General features: G+C 29.0%; 2 protein-coding genes and 1 long non-coding RNA gene across 3 annotated transcripts in view; 2 read left to right on the forward strand and 1 right to left on the reverse strand.

Moving 5' to 3' along the window:
- Window positions 1-1,520: 1,520 nt before the first annotated feature.
- LOC116767582 (uncharacterized) lies at window positions 1,521-2,630 on the forward strand. Its single transcript, XR_004353321.2, has 3 exons — window positions 1,521-1,819; window positions 1,909-2,122; window positions 2,486-2,630. It is a non-coding gene; the product is annotated as an uncharacterized LOC116767582 (long non-coding RNA).
- LOC116767572 (ATP-binding cassette sub-family C member 4-like) lies at window positions 2,127-17,128 on the reverse strand. Its single transcript, XM_032657962.2, is given in 26 exon segments — window positions 2,127-2,465; window positions 2,468-2,682; window positions 2,790-2,950; window positions 3,062-3,184; window positions 3,274-3,396; window positions 3,467-3,594; window positions 3,717-3,890; window positions 3,978-4,101; window positions 4,288-4,394; window positions 4,479-4,709; window positions 4,824-5,033; window positions 5,335-5,384; window positions 5,728-5,972; window positions 6,060-6,179; window positions 6,261-6,428; window positions 6,758-6,895; window positions 7,162-7,326; window positions 8,530-8,708; window positions 9,828-9,983; window positions 10,595-10,721; window positions 11,733-11,930; window positions 12,413-12,510; window positions 12,908-13,133; window positions 13,228-13,432; window positions 14,096-14,227; window positions 16,800-17,128. Coding segments are annotated over 26 exon segments (4,074 nt in total). The 5' UTR covers window positions 17,009-17,128; the 3' UTR covers window positions 2,127-2,403.
- Window positions 17,129-20,048: 2,920 nt separating this feature from the next.
- Window positions 20,049-22,979, forward strand: part of LOC116779060 (potassium voltage-gated channel unc-103-like) — a 32,806-nt gene continuing 29,875 nt past the window's right edge. Inside the window, exon 1 of the mRNA XM_061526860.1 lies at window positions 20,049-20,344. Within this exon, the coding sequence (XP_061382844.1) occupies window positions 20,279-20,344 (66 nt within the window). The 5' untranslated portion in view covers window positions 20,049-20,278. The remainder of the gene's footprint in view (window positions 20,345-22,979) is intronic.

The following is a 22,979-nucleotide window of genomic DNA, read 5'->3' on the forward strand; positions in this document are numbered from 1 at the left end:
ACATGACCATATAGCGACATTGTCCTTATACATGCCTATCCATTTTTCTAAGGGGTGTGACACTCTGGAAGACAATATAGCTTTACGGAATCATGTTTGCAAATGTTAGATAGCCCCGTACAATTTAAAAGGCTATCATGAATAGTGATTTCGTCTCTTACAATATCTACTTGTTTTCGTACATCAAAGGATCTTGAAATATGTAATAGTTTCTTAAATATATTGTCTGTTTTTCTTATAATACACTTAGATGAGCGGATAGTGTTAGCTCAATGGTTAAAACGCATAAAATTTAATTAGGGATAATTTACACGTAGCAATTTAAGAACAGCTGAAACAGAGCCGAACATTCCTGAGTGGCAGGATTGATAATTGATTAAGAAAAATAAAAAAGAGTTATGAGAAACTTTTAATATACATGTCGGCTCGCGATTGGAGTATGGGCGAGCTAGGTGGCTCTGAAGTCTCACGGTTGAGAGAATTATCCTCCATGTTATAGTACTTATTAAAATAAGTAGATGATTCAGGCGGATTCCTTGACCACAATTATGAGTTGTGAACAGGACGGCTGCCGAACCACCACTGGCTCATCGACGATTAGCCCTGCTTATATAGGAGCCGTCCCCTCCCTTCACAACACACCTGATTCACTGATTGGTGGATGAAGTCTGAGTCGTTTTACTTCTAAATAAAACTAAAATTATTATTTACAATCAAAAGTTATTTAACGAAACCAACAAATCAATTGAGTAATAATTAATATTATTTTTATTATTACATATTTATCACTGACGCCGACCTACACTTTTTATAAAAAAATAAATTGTTTGTGCAACTTGATCTAAATAATGTTAGAAATTCAGGATTCACATAAAAATATATAAAGTTGTATGCATCTTCTGTATTACTGGTGTATTAAAAAAAATAATTAATATACTTTTATCATACATAATTTACAAAATATAATAGCTGTTTTTATATACATTAGTCCTAATAAAATAAATATAAAAATATAAGTTCTAACACGATTAAGTTTTTAATTGTGTTTTTGAAAACTAAATTAAATATACATTTCAGTCTACTTTTTACGTACCTATCTTATTATCATTTTTTTTTAGAAAATCGATCCAATCAATCCTTTTTTTAAATTGTTTACGTAATATAACAGCTGATTCATTGTTAAAGTCTGTACGAATATGCAAATTCAATTAATAGTAAAAATAATGGATTCAGTTTTAAACATTTTTAATCCCGCGTAACTTGTGACACTCCACTCAAACGACTCTTGTCGACCCTTACCAGTTTTGAAAGCCCCTTTGAGAGAGAACGTAAGCAGTCTCAGATCACAGGCATTTTTTACTTAAATTCTTAATCAAATATTTAATAACGTCCCATTTCATACTTTGTACAACTCGGTAGAGCCAATTTTTATTTAATTTTCAATCATGAAGTTTCTATATGAAATCAAATAAGGATGCTTTTTTGGCATTAATTACTTTTTATTATCTGACACAATTTCCTAGCGAGCATACACTGTTGTTGTAACGTTACAGAACATCAGTCAAATATTTGGAACAATGGCACTCAAAACAAAACTAAATATATCATTAAAATAGCCCATAAGATAACAATTACCTAAAATGGATTGCTCTCAGCCTGTTAGACTCCAAACGCTCCAAAATGATAATACTCCAAAACCTATTTTTATTTTCAATGAGAATCATATTGTTTATGTGTCGGGGTTGCTGATAATGTTGATTTTATACCTATCTTGGTCCTTATATCAGTGCCGCCAGTGCCACCGCAGGTAAATGTTAAGGTAAATCATTTTATTTAATTTATTTATAAGATATATATGAAATCATAACCTATTTAATTTCAGTTATTTATCGTATGTTAAACCTTCAGATTTGGTTCGGGAATAAAATTTGAGCTAATTACTAACTGAAAATGGGTTGTTCTCTGAGATGCTCCAAGGCGTTGGGTCCTTTGTTAGGAGAAAATTATATTCAGGCACTCTTTATTGTTTTGTGTCTAATAGCCACTGTACTAGCATACAAGGTCTTCCGTTGCCGGCACCCGAGGAGAAGAATTTTTTGTATATAATTATTCAAAATAAAAGGTAAATATTTTTATTTTTTATTTTATTAAATAATATATAACGAAAGGAAAACAATCTTAAAAAATGTAATGGTAGTAATGTTATTATTTTACTTATTACTTATACTATATATACATTAAAGGATCAGTCACAATTTCATAATACAATATCAGCATTCGAGAGAACGATTTGATCCGACAGTTGTATTATTTAAAATTTGTGTGTACCTTTTTAAATCAAGGTGACTTTATTTTTACAAATGTGTGGATTATTTTATTTATCTGATTTAGTTATTTTCTGTTTCATCTATCATTTTCTTTGACATTCATTTGAAAATAACTTTCTTTGGCGACTTCGAATAAAACTTGGCTATTCTTTTCCCAGTTTCTCTGACCATGGAAGAAAAAACACTGTCCGGATCCGAGAGTAGGTTGTAGGGATGATCAAACTCGGCAACTTCCCCACTGCTCATGACTAAAACTTTGTCGGAGTCCATAATCGTATTGAGGCGATGGGCAATTGTCAGCACCGTACACTCCGAAAATTGACGACGAATCGTCTGTTGTATGAAATTGTCGGTTCTAAATAGAAAAAAAAAGTTCAAAAGAAATTCATCAGAGGAATCTACCTTATTGATTTAAACCCATTAATTTAATAAATATTATTTTCAAGATAAATTGTGACTTACTGGGGATCGACATTAGCAGTGGCTTCATCCATAATTAATATTTTGTTTGAACGTAAAACTGCTCTGGCCAGACACATTAGCTGACGTTGACCAACTGAGAAGTTAGAGCCTCCTTCTGTTACTTTAAAGTCCAGGGATGGGACGGCAGATTTCATGTCAACCTTAAAAAAAAAATCTCTCAAATAAAGTGGAAAAAGGTTTGTAATGTTTCTGACAGATATAATCTCCTTGTTAGTTCAAAGAATCATAATCGATCGCATAAATTTATGAACCTGTTCTAAAGCTCGCCAGAGTTCTTCGTCACTGTATATGTTAAAAGGATCCAAGTTGTATCTGATACTAGCAGAAAATAGAACTGGTTCTTGAGGAATTATTGAGATTTTGGATCTTAAATTCTGAAAAATAAAAATCGATTATTATTTATTCTATTATTTTTAAATATGATTTTTGTATTTACCTTGTAAATAGGAAAAAAAATACATACCTGTTTAGCTACTAAAGACGTTTCGATTCCATCAATTACTAGTTTACCATCGATGTAGGCAAACCTAAATAGGGCTGAAATCAGTGAGGATTTACCAGCTCCAGTTCTTCCAACGATACCCACCTATTAAACACATAAATATTAGAAAAAGAAACATGATCGTTCCATATTTTTTTAAAGTTAATCTTGTTACCTTCCATCCACTTTCTATAGTAATATTCAAATTTTTAAGAACAGGTGCTTCATCAGGAGCATACTTTAGGTAAACGTTTTGGAATTCAATTCGTCCCTGATTGGGCCATGCGGATGGTACTGTTTGCACTAAGATGTTAAAGACATTATTATTAATTATTAAATTTTTCATTACTAATTATAAATAAGTTCCAGTTTCACATCTTCTTGACTGATTATTTAGCACAGTTAATCTTGTAGCATGCACTTACATCCTTCGAACAGATTCTGCTCTGTTTCTATACGTGTGTACTCCAAAACTCTTTCAACACTAGTCAGCTGTGCGAGGAATTCTACAAGCATACGAGCGCCATGCTGTAGCATAGCAGTCAACATATTGCTTTGTGTCACTGCTAAACCAACGGTACCAACAGCAATCAAGTCACCTGATATTAAGACGGGAGCATAACATTATTATCAATTGAATACTTGTTTATAAAGTAATATATGACTTCATGTAAGTATTTCCTTACCAAAATCTATATATAAAAATACAAAAGTGATAACAGTCAAATAAATTTGACACATGGCGTCCAAGTAGAATCCAAAAGTACATCCACCGCCTAAATAGCAATTCCACGCTGATGTGTGTTGATCCTACAAAACCAAAAGTGTATGTAAGATAATGTAACCTTGCTCACAAAAGGTATTATAAGAATTAAAATTTAAATAAGTATGCAAAAATCATAAATTTAATAATATATTGTATTTCAAATAAATATAAGATATTTTTATTATTATCATTATTATTAAATAAAGTTCCTGCAATTCAATAATATATACCTGGTGAGTGTCAAAATTATCAATCAGTCTCTTTTGTGCACCAGCTGATCGAATGGTAGCAATTCCGCTAAGAGATGATGTTACCAAGCCGAAAACAGGACTCTTTGCTAAAATTTTTAAATATTGCATATGCATCAATTATATTTTATATAAAAATATTTGGCTAGAATAGTATCTATAATTATACTTACTTGTGCCCTCTAACCTTTTGACACCTTGTGCCGTTTTCAAATACAACTTAACGAAGAAGAAGAAACATATTAGTAGAACTATTGAAGGTATAAGTGTCCAATACAAGGCTATGGCGTTTAGTACTAATATGAAAAATAAAGTGCTATAAATTTGTAACACATCTAATAGCGTGCGCGGCAGAATCTCGTCTAACGCTCCCATATCTTTTGTAAATCTATTCAAGATACGACCTGTAATAAAACAATTTTGATTAGTAACTTAATAGTTTTTTTAGGATTACATAAACAAACTATAACAATTATCTCAAAATGGGTACAGTACTCTAGCAACGATTCAATGTTTACCTGAAGAGCTAGTATCAAAGAAACGCATGATTCCTCTCAGTAAGGTAGAGAACATTTTGTCGTGCAGTTTTTGCGATGCGCTCACACACAGCCTAACTAAAGGAACAACTCTGAGATGGGTGAGCAAAATGCAAGTAATAATTATAGCTCCATGAATAATTAGGTATTGGCCTGTCGTAAAAGGGCCAACTTGGACGTTTAGTCCCGGATCTGAAATAGAGTATTATACTTTACACATGTAATGATTAATTATTGATACTAATAAATATTTTTAATGCACCAAATTTTTTTTTTCGCTTTTTATGAATTCACATTTTACTATGAATTTTTAAACTAGTTTTATAGATTTAAATTATAAATAGGAGTAATTCAAACCTAATAAGATTTCTTTTTCAATAGCTCACCTTATTTGATTTTTGTTTGCTACCTGTATTTTTTTGAATTTCTACATACTTTTTATAAGCTATGAAGCAGTTAATGAAGTTAGTTATATTTCTATATTTTTACTTACCCATTTCCGCACCGCCTGATTCCTCTTCGAATGCAGCCATTTGATTTGACCTTTGCAAAGAAAAAGAAAGGGTTATTGCTTTCTACAGTAATTAAATCTTGCTAACAAAGATCTCGCAGACATATAAACATTTATATTTTTAATTAAACGCGAGCTAAGGTCAAAACAGCAGGGAATCGTACTGTTTTCTTAGTCCACTGGTGGACTCAAAGGTACTCAATGTACGGTTGCACTCAAAAGGTCAAGTGAATAGTTTCAAGACACAAATAGGAACAGTTATATATATTTTAGCTTAACAACAAAATATGTCATTCCACTTTGATACAAACTAAGTGAATTTTAATTTATAAACAACTGTGTTTAAATATTTTTGAACTGTTTTTATAAACTCACCAAAAACTAACCCAGTAGTCCGCACCGGCTGAGCTCGCAGCCGCAAGTAGTATCATGAAAATTGTAAATAGAATAAAACAAATGTTTCCACCAGAGGTGAAGTAAGAGTAAATAACGTCCCAACGTAAATTTCCTGACTGTTTTTCTTCTGCTGCCATTTTCTGCTCTTCAAACTGAGGTATATCCTCGCTTTCATTTGTTGATATCGCTCTTAACAATGCTGGTTTTTCTTTATCATCTGATTTCTAAGTTTATAATAAAGAGATAAAGAATATATTTAAATGTTCTCGTTAGATATTACATAAATATATAAATATAAGTTCACAACGTACCCCCGAATTAATGCTGTCACTATCCTTGTCTTTACCTTCTTGCAACGTGGAAAGCAACATAGCAAATTCTTTACCCGATGAAACAAGTTCATCAAATGTACCCATATTTTCAATACCACCCTGTAATTAAATTACGTATATAAGGTCTGATTTATAGTATAAGTTTAGTTTCATTAAAAAATCGAATCGATGTATTTAAACCTCATTTAAAACTATGATGTAGTCAGCGGCTTTCAAGAAATGTATTTGATGTGTTACTAAGATGCGGGTGCGTCCTCTTAAGTATCCGTTAATGCATCCATCGAAGAGTTGGCGTCCAACATTTGCATCCACTGCTGATAGAGGGTCATCGAGTAGGTAAATATCAGCCTAAAATTGTTTGAGTTATCAGACATACTGAAGTTACAAATGTGTAACCCATTATTCAATTCTCTTACATATATTATCTTTAAGACTAAATAGATGTATGTTTTTATTCTTAAAGTCAAAACAATAGTATTCTTTGTTTATTAAAATGTGAATCAAAGTAATATTTCTGCGTTCACGACGGATTATTCCAAGTAAAGGTAAGCTATTAAAAGCTATCCATGTTAGTAACGAAGGGTCTATGTAGCTAACACGAATTCAATAGAAACGAAATTGCAAGCGTTCAACACATGGCTATATTGTTAGTACCAAAAATAAAAAAAATCAATTACTTCTCTGTATACAGCTCGTGCCAAATTGATTCGGGCGCGCTGTCCCCCCGATAGCGACACCCCTCTCTCCCCTACTAGAGTTTGGTCGCTGTAAGGGAACTGCTTAAAATCCTTCTCCAAAGCGCATACTTTGCATACCTGGAATAAATTCCTTTTTCGTTTGAAATACTTCGGCATACTCATTTACTGGTAACTCAAGCGACGCTAACTATTTACATAGCAAATAACTATTCTCTAATTAACGTTATTAAGTTTGTTTGTTTGTTGTGGACTATTGTGGTTGTATATAAGCTTTCTGTTTTTGTTTCGCAATTATTTAAATACCACTTCTATTTGTTAAATTTTTTTAACAGTTAGTGTTACAAAATATTGATTTAAATATTTAGTAGATTGCGGATACATACCGTCCTATATTTTTCTTTGTCGTAGGGTAGACCGAATAGAATATTTTCCCGAACAGTACTAGGGAAGAGCCACGCCTCTTGGCAGGCGTAAGAAACATCGCCAAACACCGAAACGCTGCCAACTGCCGCTGGCAATTCTTTGAGCAGCAGTTGTAAAATAGACGACTGTAAATGCAAAATTATCACTGATCCTCTTTTTCGGTCTTATAACTTATATGACATATATTATATTTCATTAAAGTATTATTATTATAATAAATTCTTTATAAACTTCAACATTGTAGGAAGACAATTAAATTAATAAAGCATGTGTTGAATATGATAGAATCGCATGTTAGAATACAAACAATAGTTCTACTTTCGATTGAGAGTTTTTTTAATGAAATTACTATGTTCACCATTTTTTTTTCAATAAATAGTTTTGAAGAGATGTAATAATGTTGGACAACATTACTGTAGTTTAAATGATTTTAAAATAGATTGAAGCGATCAGACTACAATTATACTACCAAGACAAAATATATTTTGCAGTGGCAAAAGCCTACTGATTATATAAGCGATGGCTTCATAACGAACATACAATTTCTTTTGACCTTCATCGAACACATCGTTCTACTATCTTTAAAGAACATATTTTTCAAGTAAAAATATAAGATTGTTCTGATTCAATTTTCAAGAACGTTTTAAAAATTAAATATTAGTATATTATTATTATATATACTATCTATTTTATGTTCGCAGTGCGACTAAGTTATAATGTATTTAATTATAAAAAGTTATAACTTATTTAAATAACTTTTACGTCAATTTCCTAGTCAGAACTATAATTAAGACGAGTGCTCATGTTTTTTTTTTCCATTACAGTTAAAATCGGAATATCTCATATCCTTCTAGAATGATCTAAATTCAAAGTGAAACTTCATGGGCGTGTCTATACAAAACTATGCGGAATAGTTAAATAAGTTTTGGTATTCCACATTCTGTAAATTACATTTATGCTAAAGGACATTGCAGACTAATTTGAAATCAGATTGGATGATGTTTTGCATTTTCATATGCATATAAATGTCATAACACGTCATACATATTACTCACTTGTGGGAATATGGCAATTTGTGTAAGAGCTTATATTATTATTTAGTGTATGAATATGTACAGCGAGTATAATAATAAAAATTGTTCATCGAGTTGACTTAATTAAGTTATTTTCTTTTAAAATAAACATTGGTTAAGCCTTCTCGTTTGAATTTATACAAAGTAAAGCGTCAGCTGATATAAGTGTTACATAGCTACATATAAATATATATATATATATACGTAGAGTTGTATACGATACTTCTACTTATTTAGTTAAATGATTAATTTTACTTTTCCAGATCCAACAGCTCCTATGATTGCACACAGCTTTCCTCTGCGGATTCTTAAAGAAATACTTTTCAGAGCAAGGAAGTTGGGATCAGCTATCCAACTAGCTGATACATCTCTTATTTCAACAGCCGTATCGTTAGATTGAGAAAGACTTCTACGGTATCTCCTTCGTATAGAACCTGCAACATTATTTTTGTGTTTAATATGTATGTATATTATATTGTACTGTTGGAAATAAGAATAATAACATTTATAATGATGATATTTCTTTATCACCTTGAACATTTATTTGTGCCAAGCTCTAAGACGCTAAAAATAAATTAGAAATAATTAAATATGAAAATTTTATGATAATCAAAAATGTCCCTCATCATCGTATCATTTTAAAAGTATTTTGTTAACAATAAGGAGGTAAGTATAAGTGATGAAGAAAAAAATTACTTTGTTTTTGCATATGCACAGTTAAAATATTCCGCTTTGAAAACAAACAAGGCGATATTACTTTTAAAATTGAACTTTCGCTTTGAAAACAAAAATGTTGTTGCTGCTCTTAGGGACCTCCACCTACATTCTATTTATTTCCTTTTGAATATGCCTACGTCATAATTTTAAATATAACAGAACTCATATATTTTCGAATATTTTTTATCAAAAAATCAATAATCGATGGATTATATGAATAATGAATATTGAGAGTATTGATTTTTACGCGCCCTGGATGCTTATCTGAAGTTTATCTTTGTATTTAATGGCATTTTATGGACAAGCGAGAATCGTATCAAACTATTTTTAGTGTTAAAAATATTTAACCCATCAAGACTGCGACAACTATGCGTCATCATAAATATTTATCGCAACGAGGAAGCGAACCGGTGATTAATGGCGTTAAGTCGAAGTGGCCTTGTGTTGCTTTAGTCAAAAGGAAATTTAATAAACTGTTACATTTAACTCTTACATTATTCTTCAATATCAATGAATATAGCAATATATTACACGAGGATTCCACATAATTATGATTGACGATTGAACGTTTTTCTAAATAAAGCATAATTAATAACTCTTAAGTTTATAAGAGTACCAAGTTCAAAATCGATTAAAAACTCTAAATTATCAGGAGTCGCATTAATGTAACTTAACCGTTTTTAACTTTCCTATAATTTTATAACTATAATACAACATCTGCAAATTTAAAAACAATTAATTCCGTATATCGGACACATTGGTCTAAATTTAGCAGGAATACATTGAGACAAACAACAAACCAGTGATTAAAAAACTTAAAAGCTTTCGAGACTAACCATTGACACCGTTGGTGGCGCGAGTGTCTGAAGTGACGTGATATGACAATGGTTGAACCGGTGAAAGCTTTGACTCCTTGAAGCTACCATTGACATCCCTGAACAATTTGGACTGTCGTGGACTAGTGATGTCCGCTACTAAATCTGGTCGGTCATCTAGAATGATATAATTTTATTATACAATTCCCATTTACAAATATATGCTTGTATTGAGAAATTCAGATTTTTTTTTTGTATTGAATATAAAAATAATAAATGTATAGAAATACATGAACAGTTAGTTTGTAATTATTATATTTTTACAAAGCAAACATATATAAATTAACTTCATATATACTTATAGTATAATAATATTATTTTATAAGTCAATTGCATAATTGTTATTTTAAATATAAATATTTATTATTTCTTAGATTATTTTTATGTCTCAGTGTTCTGCATAACATTTCAATATTTTACAATATTATTTACGTTGGTTCACAATTATTTGTGTCATAAACATATAAATTATCAAACAGGTCTATGTTAAATTACATTTCATTATACAACTAAAGTTATGACAAACATTAAAGATTTTAATCCAAGTGTACATACATTTTACACTATCATAGGCTTTGCAAAGATACCCATTTATCTAAATAACGTGTCTACAATGTCAATTATTATTATATTATATTATTAGCAAATAATATGAGGGCATAATAATATAGATATCACGAGAATATTTCTATTAATAACATTATTTATTGATTGCAGTTGTTTCTTACCTAGTATCAAAAATTCTTGTACTCTACGAAGAGACACAAAGAGTTCAGCTGTAAATGACAGAACTAGAGGCAGTATCAGCGTAACATTAACCTGCGCTGCGCTGATGAACTGTTGCAATGGGTAAATCTGCAAAATTAATAGTTTGTTAAGATATATTTTTTTTCTCTGAATATATAAGAACTGTAAGATCCATACAACTTGGTAGTGATTAAAATAAAGCCATAAAAACCAAGATAAATTGTTTTGCTTCATTTATTTATTCTTTGCATGTAGAGAAGCTTGTCTAATAAAAATCTGTAGAATGAAGAATTCAATACATTCAATAATATATAAGAAATTCGTAATTTAAGTTAATTATAATGAGTTTTTTTTTTCCAGGTTGTATTTTTCTTTAAATTGAACCTTTTGTGTTGTGTTCAATAAAGAGCTACAAATAAATAAGTACAATAAATAGATAAATTAATAAAGTAGTCCATTTTATAGATAGCTATAATGAAATGGTCAAAGTCTTTAATGCGAGGATCAAATTAAACGACATCAAAATTTTAACGGTTGTGGCGTTATGTATGACCGAAACTCACATAATGAACATAACATAGTCTTATTAAATAAAACTGTGTTAATCGAATACACAATGTTTCGATTACTTTACAACGATTTTATAGTTAAATGTAAAATTTAAAAAAAAAACATTGATAAAGCCCTTTCTTTTTTGAAGTCGGTTCATAATAAATACGAGTTGTACATCCGAAAATCATTGTTTAATTTATGTGTGTACTCAAGAAATCTTAGATATCATCATCTTATTATATAACAATAAATGGGAATAAGATTTTTGACCGATATATCAAGAAATCTGGAGTGTTTGAAGTACATAGATAGTAGTACATTAACACTAGAACCATTCTAAGTGTAGACGGCATTGACACTTGTGATAATTAGAGTATTTATAGGTCTTTTATTCAATTAGCTAAGACTTGTTATGTATACATATTTATGTATTAATTAAACAAATTTAATAAAATGAACTATTAACTATATGTTACTAATAAGTCTTATGTGGACTTGCTGGAACGCTGTGATTTGTATTAATTTCATTGTTGGCGATATTATGATAAAATATATAATAATACTCACAACGTTAGCACTAAGAACATTTCCTAGTAATATATAAGTGAGTATGGTGACAAATATAGTAGCTCTCTCTGTGAAAATCATGAAACCAAGAAACACTGTTCTGATTATTGTGGCCGATTTGACTTCCTTTAGCTCGTCTTTCCTTTTATCGCCTATAACTTTTTGGAATGGTATCTCCCATGCGTACATTTTTATAACCTGAAATTAATTTGACAAATGTGAAATGATTTTGTTGATTTTCTTTTATTTTCTCAACGAAGCTAATGTTGAAGTTATTGAATGAAATGAAATATTTTTAAAATAAAGAGTTGAAGTATATCAAACAATATTATAATATAAGTGTTAAGTAATTGTTATTGATAACTTGTCATAAAATATGATTAGTAAGGAATTATTCAATTAAATAAATAAGCTTCTTTCAGATCACAGTAACTCATACTCAAGTATTCGGTAGTGGATACATTTTAAAATTTTCTAATATTATCCATGCCACCAGAGTACTACTGAGTGATGAACAGAATTCTTTATAAAAATTATATATTCCATCAGAATGAAAGCTAGGATCGAACAAGTGAAAGTCTCAAACATTAGAATCATTAAAAATAATATGTATATTTTTTGTAGAACTTAGAAGTATAACTTTCAGATTTTTTTTATGATGCTTAAAATATTTACTCCACCTGTATTCCATTTATGACTTCGCTCATAACCTTGATTCTCTCGTCCGTTTTTTCAGCTGTTCGATATCTAACTTTTCCGACCAGTTGCCCTAGATACCCTGCAAAGAGTTTATCATATTTAATTAACTCTTATTCGTTCAATTTGTCACCTTTACCGCAGTTTCAAAAATAAATTGGTGTAATAAAAAAAACAACAAGTTAATTTTAATGTAATTGAAACGAATTTGAACGGAATTCACATCGCTTTAGAAATACCTGTATGAAGAACTAAGCAATCTAAATGGACTGACATGACACAATTCCATCTACGAAAGCAGAGGGATAAAAAGTTGTCTTGTGACTTTCATATATATGCACATTGTACACACATCGTAAGTTTCAAGTCATGGTCGTGACCTACATGGTACTTACACTTTTTAACTTGTATATGATTTATATTTTCTAGGATATACATATATATATATATATGTAAAATTTGTATTGATTAGAGCTCACCTTGAATGGGTAGTGCTATTAGTAATAATGCAGCAAGACCGATGAGTGACGCGTAACCAGCCTGTACGTATCCCAAATATATAACGGCCGCAAGTTGAAGAGGTATGATCCAAACATAATGGAGGAAGAGGAAGGCTAAATCGAAGCGTTGCAGATCATTTGAAAGTATATTCACTACTTTTCCGGCCGTCGTTTGTCCTAAAGATCCATTGTTCATACGCATTATCTAAAAAGTAAGAAATAGGATAAAGGAAATTCTCAAGTAAATGCTATAAAAATTATTTTCTTTCAAAAACAGTTATATTTTAAACATTTTTTACCTTTCTAAACATTAAAGTACTTGTAGCAATTCTTAATTTCATGCCGAATTGCTGACAATAAAAGTTCCCGTGGTGATTAAAGAATGCTGACAATAAATTTGCTAAAACCATGCTACCGGCAAATATAGCAGCACGATCCTGAGTCATGGTGGAGTTTACTGACCAGTAGCTTAGCAGCTCTGCGAACAGCAACGGAGTACTAGTCCTAGTTTTAAAAATTAAATTGATTTATAATCTGCTCAAAGGGTAAACTAATTTATTTTACCTTTTACTTGCACATGAGCAAGGCTACTTGAAATTGTGTAAATATTTTAAATAACACTCTTTAAATAGGAAAATATAAAATTTTTTGGTAGTTAAGAATAATTAAATTTAACAGAAAATGATGAACCGTCAAATAAAGAAGTGAATCTGTGTTACAAACTGTGTCATTAAAATTTTGACGATGCACTGTCGTCGGTGGCGAAATGAATATTTATATATCGTCAATTGTTGCCTAAAGGAAAACACACCGTGTCGTCTAAATCTGTTCTCAATATTGTAACACAAGTGGAATCCAGATACATGCTAAGTATACGATTAAATAATTCATTTTAATATAAATACATTTATGATGAGCAGAATTCGTTAGATCATCATTAAGATAAAAAAAAATATATATTCAGTGAACAATTTAATATACTATCAGGGTTACAATCTTATATCTGTAGTTTAGACACAGACATTGTCAGTTTTCCAAATAAACACACAACAGGGTTATTCGAATTTTTTTATACGATAATATTTATATTTCAATTGATTCTTTGAGTCTTGAGTTTTTTTTTAATGTTAAGAATTCTAGCAACAGTTAAATAAATATTTAACTTACCTAAGACCAACGTACAAGAACTGCATGATACCCCCCGGGATGAAGCTCCAAAAGAAAGTTTTGAAGAGTACCTTCGCAAAAGAAGCTTGACGCCCGGATGCTTTTGCTTTCGCTTCTTCTTCTAACCATTTTCTATAGAAAATTGCACATGTTTCATATTAACATTATTTTTAATTATATATTTGTTTAATTAATAGGATATTCCCTTTCTAAATAGCTATTCTTGAGTTTAATGAAAGGTTACAACAATTCAGCTTATATTATGTATCCAATTGAATGTATGGTCTAAACGTGTGTGAACTGGATGGAGATATCGAGTGCATAGTGCTTGATTAGTTACTGACTGGACTTTTAAACTGAGAAAATTATTATTAATTACAATGTCTACTGTTAATGTGCGAGAAAAATGCAATTTTTAAATATTATTTCATTAATATGTTAACAATATTAATGTTATTGAAATCAATGATAATTTTATTCTTACTTAACAAAAGAGCTCCTCTATTAAACATTTTCACCGAAATTCACGGGGAATACGTAACTGACAAGGACACGTTTTTTCAAAACGTTAATTAAATATTAAGCACTTTATATATCTTATTAAATTTACTTAACATAAACAGAATATATAAAAAAAATCAATTTGTATAACAATGTATTTCCTCACAGTTAATAAAAACGATATTAATTGTGACGACTAGAAGGAACTTAGGATATTTTTCTTCTATTTTGTTAATAAAATTTGTACTTGTTTCGCTGTATCCGTTTCATTTAGGCGATAAAATTCACTATAGAATCAATTGTTCACTTTGAAACTATTATAACAATTAATCTAATTATCTACGTAAATTTCGAGACTATTTCCACGGCAGATAAACGTTTAATTTAACAAATTGAGGCCTTGTAATTAATATATTCTTATAATAGCATTGTATTGAAATAAATGTGATAGCGCAATAACATTATAATTATTGGGGTTACGGTCTTTTAATTTATACATATTGATAATAGAAAATCTTCATAGTTGAACATTTTAATTGAGACGCAGCGCTTTAAAACTTCATCAATATAAAAATATTACAAAAATGTTTGTATTATTATTATTATTAACTTTATAAATTATGCTAAAATAAAAAAAAAACTATATTAAAATATTAAGTGGTAGAATAATATATTCGCTTTATCAGGTACAAGCTAAGCCGCGGGCATAAGCTAGTCCATTATAATGATTTAACTTTGTTTGTCATGAAACATACTATAGCAATGTTATGAAGTACAAAATATTTGTCATATCTCAGATTTAATATTAAATTATCAATGAATTTATTTAGGATTATAACGACATAAGCCGATAGTACCTTTATCTATCTAGTCCCACAATTCATAAAAAAAATATTTTTTTATTATTGTTATTATAAAACGTAAAAAAAATGTTAGTTACTTTTTGAAAAAATTGTTAAATTATTCGTACTCAGAAAATATCACGGGTACTGTAATTGCTTGTATGTTTGTATTTGTATTAGTAATGTTCGCATTACCTTACGTAATTGATATTTCAATGTAGTTCACAATATAAACTGCGTACATATAAATTGTTGCGTATCATTACAGACATTGTGGTATGTAAAACAACATCACAGTCATTGTCTGTTTATTCAGATACCTTTTATGGTTATTAAAAATTGTTCAAGGCATAATTAATACATAATATTTATACATATTTTTTTTTTCTCGTTTTTGAACTGCTATTGATTAATAAGCCTAGTTAACTCTTGTGAATATTTCTTTGATATAATTCCTTGAAACATGAATAGATTTGTGATGACATATATTTGTCTTCGGTTTATATGACTCTATGTGTCACTTTGCATAATTATAGAAAATGAATTGGCGCAAAAGTTACTTTATTTTCTTTTTTTTTAATTATTGGGTATTGCAAAAGATTACCGATTGGTTTTATAACGAAAAATATTTATCATCACAAGGGATTATAAGTAATATATCTCTTTAGTCTATTGATATTATCTTTTTACTCTAATTAAGGACAGTTAATTAAGGACAGTTTTTCATGAAATTTGTATATTATTTTGATTTTCATAAAATTTATTTTTATACGAATTAAAACTTTTTATATGAACGAGTATAATTAACGTAATATTACACATAAAGCCTTTTTCATGGGAAACTCTATACTTGGTCCTGATTTCAGAAACTTTTTTTCCAGAAACATGTACAACATATTAATTCAAAAAATTCATTCTCAACGACAGACAAAGAATATTTAAAATTAATATACAAAAGAGTTGGAAATGATTAGATTTCGATTAGGTTTTATATGTTAAGGAATCTATTAGATAAAATATTATAGATAAGAATATTTATCATATTATAGTTAAAAATGTAGCCTATTTTTTTTTTTTTTTTTATGACTTTCACAATATAATCCTTACATTAAAGAAATACAATAGCTTAATTACATTACGTGGTCCATATTAAGGGCGAAAAGACAAAATAAGGTAATAGGTTGAAACGAAACTCCTGTATAGCAAATTCTGATAGTATCAAGATTTAATAGACAGTTAAATTATAATTTTGTGTCCAAGTACGTAAGCTCAAACCATATGAAGGACAAAAGCATTTTCATTTCAATCATAAATAGTAAGTAAAATATTGATTTTATTTATAAAAATATATCCTTAAGTACCTTTCCAGTTTATCTCCAACAGTTTTTGAATCGTATATACTTCTCGCAGGCACTAAGTCATCATCTTCCAAGTCACGTCGATTTCCATTGTAAAATAACGAAAATGTCCAAAAGAATAGTAACCGTGAAACTATTCCAGGCCGAGTTTTCTTTTTGTGTTCTTCTTTTTCTTTTTGATTTTTTTCGTTACTTACAGGTTTTGACACCATTTTTTTTTAATTAACACTGGTATTAACACAGTTATATATTATTTTAATTTATCACCAACCAGTAATGTACTGTCACGCACGTCATTTCTGGTCTGAACGCTGTTGGGGTTTAACTAGCTCTACTTGATTGACGTAGCAATCTTTATTCGACGATATCTAATCTGAATAAAAAATATAAGCCTCGTTCAATAGTAGAGGATCATTTATCTTTTATTAAAATGTTATCAGTGGGTAGTTTATATTAACACCATTATTGTGAAATTTTTGAGTTCGTCTGAAACGTTCTCAATCAAAGTAAAAATTGTATTTAGAAGCTGAACCCATAAGTGTAATTAAATTCGAAAACTAGGATGTTAGAGCCGGCATAAAAATCACACCAATTTTATAACAATGTTGAAGCATTTCGACGTATACTGAGACAAAAATTAAATAACAACGAATAACTGTCCTCAAAACACCGTTTAGTAAATAAAGTTACAGAATTGAAGTCCTATATTTTTCTATTCGAATTATTATATAGCTTTCTGTTTTTTTTAATTTGCAACAAAATTAATATTTTTTAAAAACTGTAAAATTGAGAAACCATTTGAAAACCATTGAGAAAAATTATATGAAGTTACTTAATACCTCAAACAAAAGTTGGCTATATTCTACTAAGTTAGTAGGGTTGCCATGATCGGAGTAATATCATCCCACAAAATGTCTGTCTCTACACAATAGCGTCCTAACCCCTTTTAGCCTGAAACCATATCCACTGTGCCCCAAGGGCAATAATACCATCCCCTTCGCATTAATGATGTTTGTAGGTAAGTGACGGTTTATTTGGTCCAATATCCCTATTTGAAATGTTACTTTTTAACCGTGCAAACTTATATTTTTTTATCTTTCTAGGTGTATATGTTTAATTAAGTTAACATCTGTTAAAACTCCAATATTTTTCTGAAATCAATTTCTTTATTGCGTATTTTATAACATATTGATACGAATTTCAATAATATGATATTAATTAACAAATAAAATTACGCTTTATCATTTATAAACCTTGAAGTATCATTGATATGATGTTATGTGACCAGCTTATCGTTAATAAGTATTATTTTTATCAGATTTTTCATAAAAAAGATTTCACATTCCATAAATACAATATTATTCAATAAGCATCTAGACAGAAGTAAACAAAAAATCGTTATTAGAAGATACAAGGGTTTTCGATGAATTACGTTTTGTTGTTAAACTATGACCAAAAACATTTATTATTGGATATAAAATTGTGTTTTATTAACGCAGCTAAAAGAAAATCAAGAAAATTTATGAGTTAATTTAAATTTTTACAACAAAAATTGCCATTTCAATGAAATACTCAACATTTTAAAAGTATGACGTTAATAAAATTATATCATTTAAATGAATAAAACGGTTTACTTTTTTGCGGTTTATTTTCAAGAATATGGTTTTTGAGAATTATAATCAAATATTTAGGTATATGTTATTACTAAATTTTCATTTGGGCTTAAAAAATATATCTTTTAACGACAGTAAATATAAAGTAACCAAGCAAAACTGAGCCAGTTTAAAAATAGTAGGTGAACTGAGAGTAAGGAGAGAAGCATAATGCAAGATACGCAGCATAAATGAAAAAGGTGTATGCGAAGGCTTTCAGTAGCTTTGTGTACGAATTCAGGCCACTGCTGAAGACTCCGTAACGTAAATGACTCTTGAGACGTCATTACATACAGTAAGATCTTGTCTATATTCTGAACTTATAACTTGAATTTAATTTTTAATTATAATAATGCATTATACCGTTTACAATATGGGATGGTTGATTAACAGTATTTAATTAAAAATAACTTTTTTAGTATAACAGAATTCGTGTAGGTTAATGAAAATGAAGCCAACATGAAACATTAAACTTCATAACGTGCCTAGATCATTACGTTCCATACTGTTCTATCAACATCAATGAATAGCTTTGAATATTTTTTTATAACTTGAATAGGAACATTTATTTCAATAGTAAAAATATTTTTATATAATGACGAAAATGAACGGATCCGGATAAAAAATAGTTACATATGTATTTGATATTTAGAACGAGCAGAAGCAATTTTTTTATATAAAGACATTAAAGAAATATCAAGCTAAGTTTCGATATTGTGTATTGAAGTCGAAGTTTGTTATTAGAAAACTTGCCGCATAAGTGTGTTATGACACGACTTATACTTAAATTAAAAACAAGTTTAATAAAACTATTACATATTTTATACAAACATTATTTTTAAACATAAATGTGTATGACTTTGTCAATTTGGTTAATTTGCCATTAAGTCAAAAGTAGAGCCAAGTTAAACACTCGACCTCTTAGGTAAGGTGGTAATGTAGCCCAAGGTCCATCAATACGAACGACGGTGCGTACAGCGATGGTGTTTGGTGCGGGTATGCGGCTAGCCGGATGCCTATACCGAAGCCCGAGTCGCCGCGCCGCAGTATGACGTGGGCCGCCAACCGCCCGCCCGCCCCAACAGTCTAATGCGACCTTTAATCCGACTGTATCACGTACCGATACAATCAGTGCCTTCAAACGATTCTCAAATTATATATGTGATTTTTATGTTGATTTAGAATTAATTTAATATATTAAATTTAATATAAATGAAAGTGTTGAAACGACAATGATGTGTTTACAATGTAATGTAGCATAGCAACGGATATATGATCGATTTATTATTATTATTCTATAGCAATAAAAGTGACATCGACAATATTCGAGACAACAACGAATGATACGACGATGTCTCGGGGCGATTTCAAATAACGGTCTGGTGTTTTGAAACAATCACTGGCTGCGGGGATGATATCAAAAGTATTCATCTCGATTGTGTATAATAATATTTGAGAAAGTATAAGGAAAAAAATCACAAGTGATATCTCCTACCAATGAAAGGAAACAAGCAAAGTAATTTAGGAATTGCTATTTGTTAATTAATAATCATATCATAACTTGTGCATCGTTAGTCTGCAGTGTAAGGCTAAATTAATATTCGTTTGAATGTTGTCAATATACGCAAATATTAATTTAACGTTATGGTGCAAAATTATATGTTTAATGACATCATAAAACATAACATTATAAGGTTCATTGGGTAGGCTGTGAACATAGTTTATTATCCAACAAAACATATTTTAAATATCAAAATATGTTTAAGTAATTAGGAGTACAGTGTTCTTTATATTATACAAAGTAAATAATCCTGGCTGACGCTTGTGGTCATGGAAAACGGTGCCTTAAAACATGGGAGCAACAACAACAATAATGACATCGTCGAAGAAAAAGTGGTAAGTAATTGTAAATATAGCACAAATTTTTATATTTTAATTTTTAGCTTTTATATATTCATATAGATTATTTATTTAAAAATTATAATTAATACAGTATATATTTAGTTTAGTTTAATTATTACAAGATAGTATTAAAAAAAATCCACAGTTTTGTGGAAAACCCTGGATTTCATATAAAAACAACAAAATATAGACTCTATTTTTTAGACTATGTGCTATTATACTAAGTAAACTATTGTTTCGTAAAATTACACAAAATTCTTCTAAAAATTTGTGCAATAAAGCAACGTGATATACGAAATTTCACATACTTTTTATAATTCTTAATCTAAAAAAAAATTCTTTCGACTTTCAAGGATCAATTAATAAATTGTTAAATCTCGTCTGCTAGTAATCGCGGTTGCTGAAAAGTAACCGAACCGTCGGGATTATGTAGGTTTTAAAATAATAATATTCGCCTAGTAAATCCAAAAAATATTTTAATTATTAAATTATTAAAAAAAAATTATAACCTTTTCTTAAAAACTGTTTTTGGCATATTTAATATCACATACAGGTTTATACTCTGTTTTTTGATACGCTATTTTCATAATAAACGTAATCCGTGGAAGTCGAAATTAAATCAACATGCTCGAGTTAGATCAGATAAATATCTTTTGGATCTGTACATCTCTTAATCATTTGATTTATCATTAAGTGCTTGTACTTTGTAATGTAACGAGAATTCTCGTAATCATGGGGTTATGAGAATTTTAGATACCTATCAGCATTTTACGCATTAATATATTGTAATAAATATCTTATTTGTGAATGTGAACTATTAATTTTACAAAAAGTCGTGAATATGTGAGGACAATTAATTCACGGTCTTTATTATTTTTGAATTCTCCTTTTTAAGAAAGGTTTTTTAACAAAAGTTAAACTTTTGTATATGAATAATTTTGATTTTAACGGATATTTGACAGGTAGACGTAAGGTACAATGTTTTTTTAATTTCGACTGGATATTGCTAATTAATTGCCAGACTTTTAAAATTTTTTGAGGTAATATGTATTTATTTGACTAAATTGTCTATTTTTATATAATTATTTGCTTATTTATGCATATCTCGTTTTTGTTCCTTCTCTTGCTGATAAGTATCTACACAGCAATTTCTGTACTCGTTTCCTTCATTAAAAGGATTTCTGACAGATATCTCTGTTTAGTGATAAGTTATCTTTTGTACATCACATTCCTTTTTGAGAATAATGTAATTTTTTTATACATAAATAAATAAATAATTCATTCTTACCAAATACCTGTAAAAAACACAAAAGATGGATTAAAAAATTATTTTTTTGGTTGTTCCTATGTTATGTTGTTTTCTTATTATCTAAACATTTTCTATTTATTTATTATATGAAACCAATTTAAATATATAATATCACATACCCTACCTACATGCTAACACCGGAAGACTAGAGACTAGACTCTAATAACATGAACGCAAAGTAATAAATACGTATAAGAAAATTAATATAATGTGCGCAATTAATGCGTATGTATTTTTTATTCTATTAACAATACATATAAAAATATTACGTCGTATGATTTTTTTTATATAAAATAAATGATGCATTTCCTGCAATTATATAACTTGCCAATAATATAATATTTTAAATGAATATTTAATAAAACAGAATAACGCAATTAAGTTATATTACCAAATATATAAATATATATGTATTATTTCATTCAAATTATATATATATATATATGTATATATATATATATATAATTTTATACTACGAGTATACTGCAATTATCATATCCAGCTCCGATAAGCATTAATTATTTTTTTTACTTAGTGCAAGCAGAATCGAATTATCTCAATTTTTTTATATTTATTTAATTATTAAGGTAAGCAATTTTTTTTTAATTTAGGGTATTTAATTGAATAAAAGTGTTCCTGTATGGTAATGCTTTATAGTTTATAGAAATACAAATTTATTGCGATTGTAAATCAGAATATAAAAAACCTTGTATATGAAAATATTTATTTTCATGGTCTATATTCATGGTTACACATCCTTATAAGGTTCATATATGTTTTATGGAAAAAAAAACTCAATAAAATATATTGCCGTTTACACAAATTTTAATACAAATTAGATCGGAAAGATATCTCTTTCTATACAACTGTAAAGAATAATTGGGATTGTCGCTCCCGATAAAAGATGTCTTCTAATAATTCAGGCTGAGATACGTATAAATATATACGTATATATAATATATATAATACAATATAATTCAATGTTATCGTAATATACTTATACTTACTCTGTTACATAAATCAAACGCATATTTATTTGTGTTCATTCAAAGTAGGAGATTTGTAAATAAATGAGTTATGACATTGCATGATACAACTACTCTTAAAGCATCAGCTCCGTAGTATAAAACACTCATTTTATTTGATGTATTTTATAATATTAAAAATTATTTAGAAATAAAGGAATGACATGAATAGGATGTTTTAAAGTAGGTCAGGATTGAAATTATTGATATAACTGACAACCAGTATAATATATTTTCTTAGAACTAAGTTTAAATGTAAAATTTTATATTTTTTTATATTGACTAAAATAATCTG

Source organism: Danaus plexippus, assembly GCF_018135715.1.
Source record: "Danaus plexippus chromosome 3 unlocalized genomic scaffold, MEX_DaPlex mxdp_30, whole genome shotgun sequence".
In the NCBI taxonomy this organism is placed as follows: domain Eukaryota; kingdom Metazoa; phylum Arthropoda; class Insecta; order Lepidoptera; family Nymphalidae; genus Danaus; species Danaus plexippus.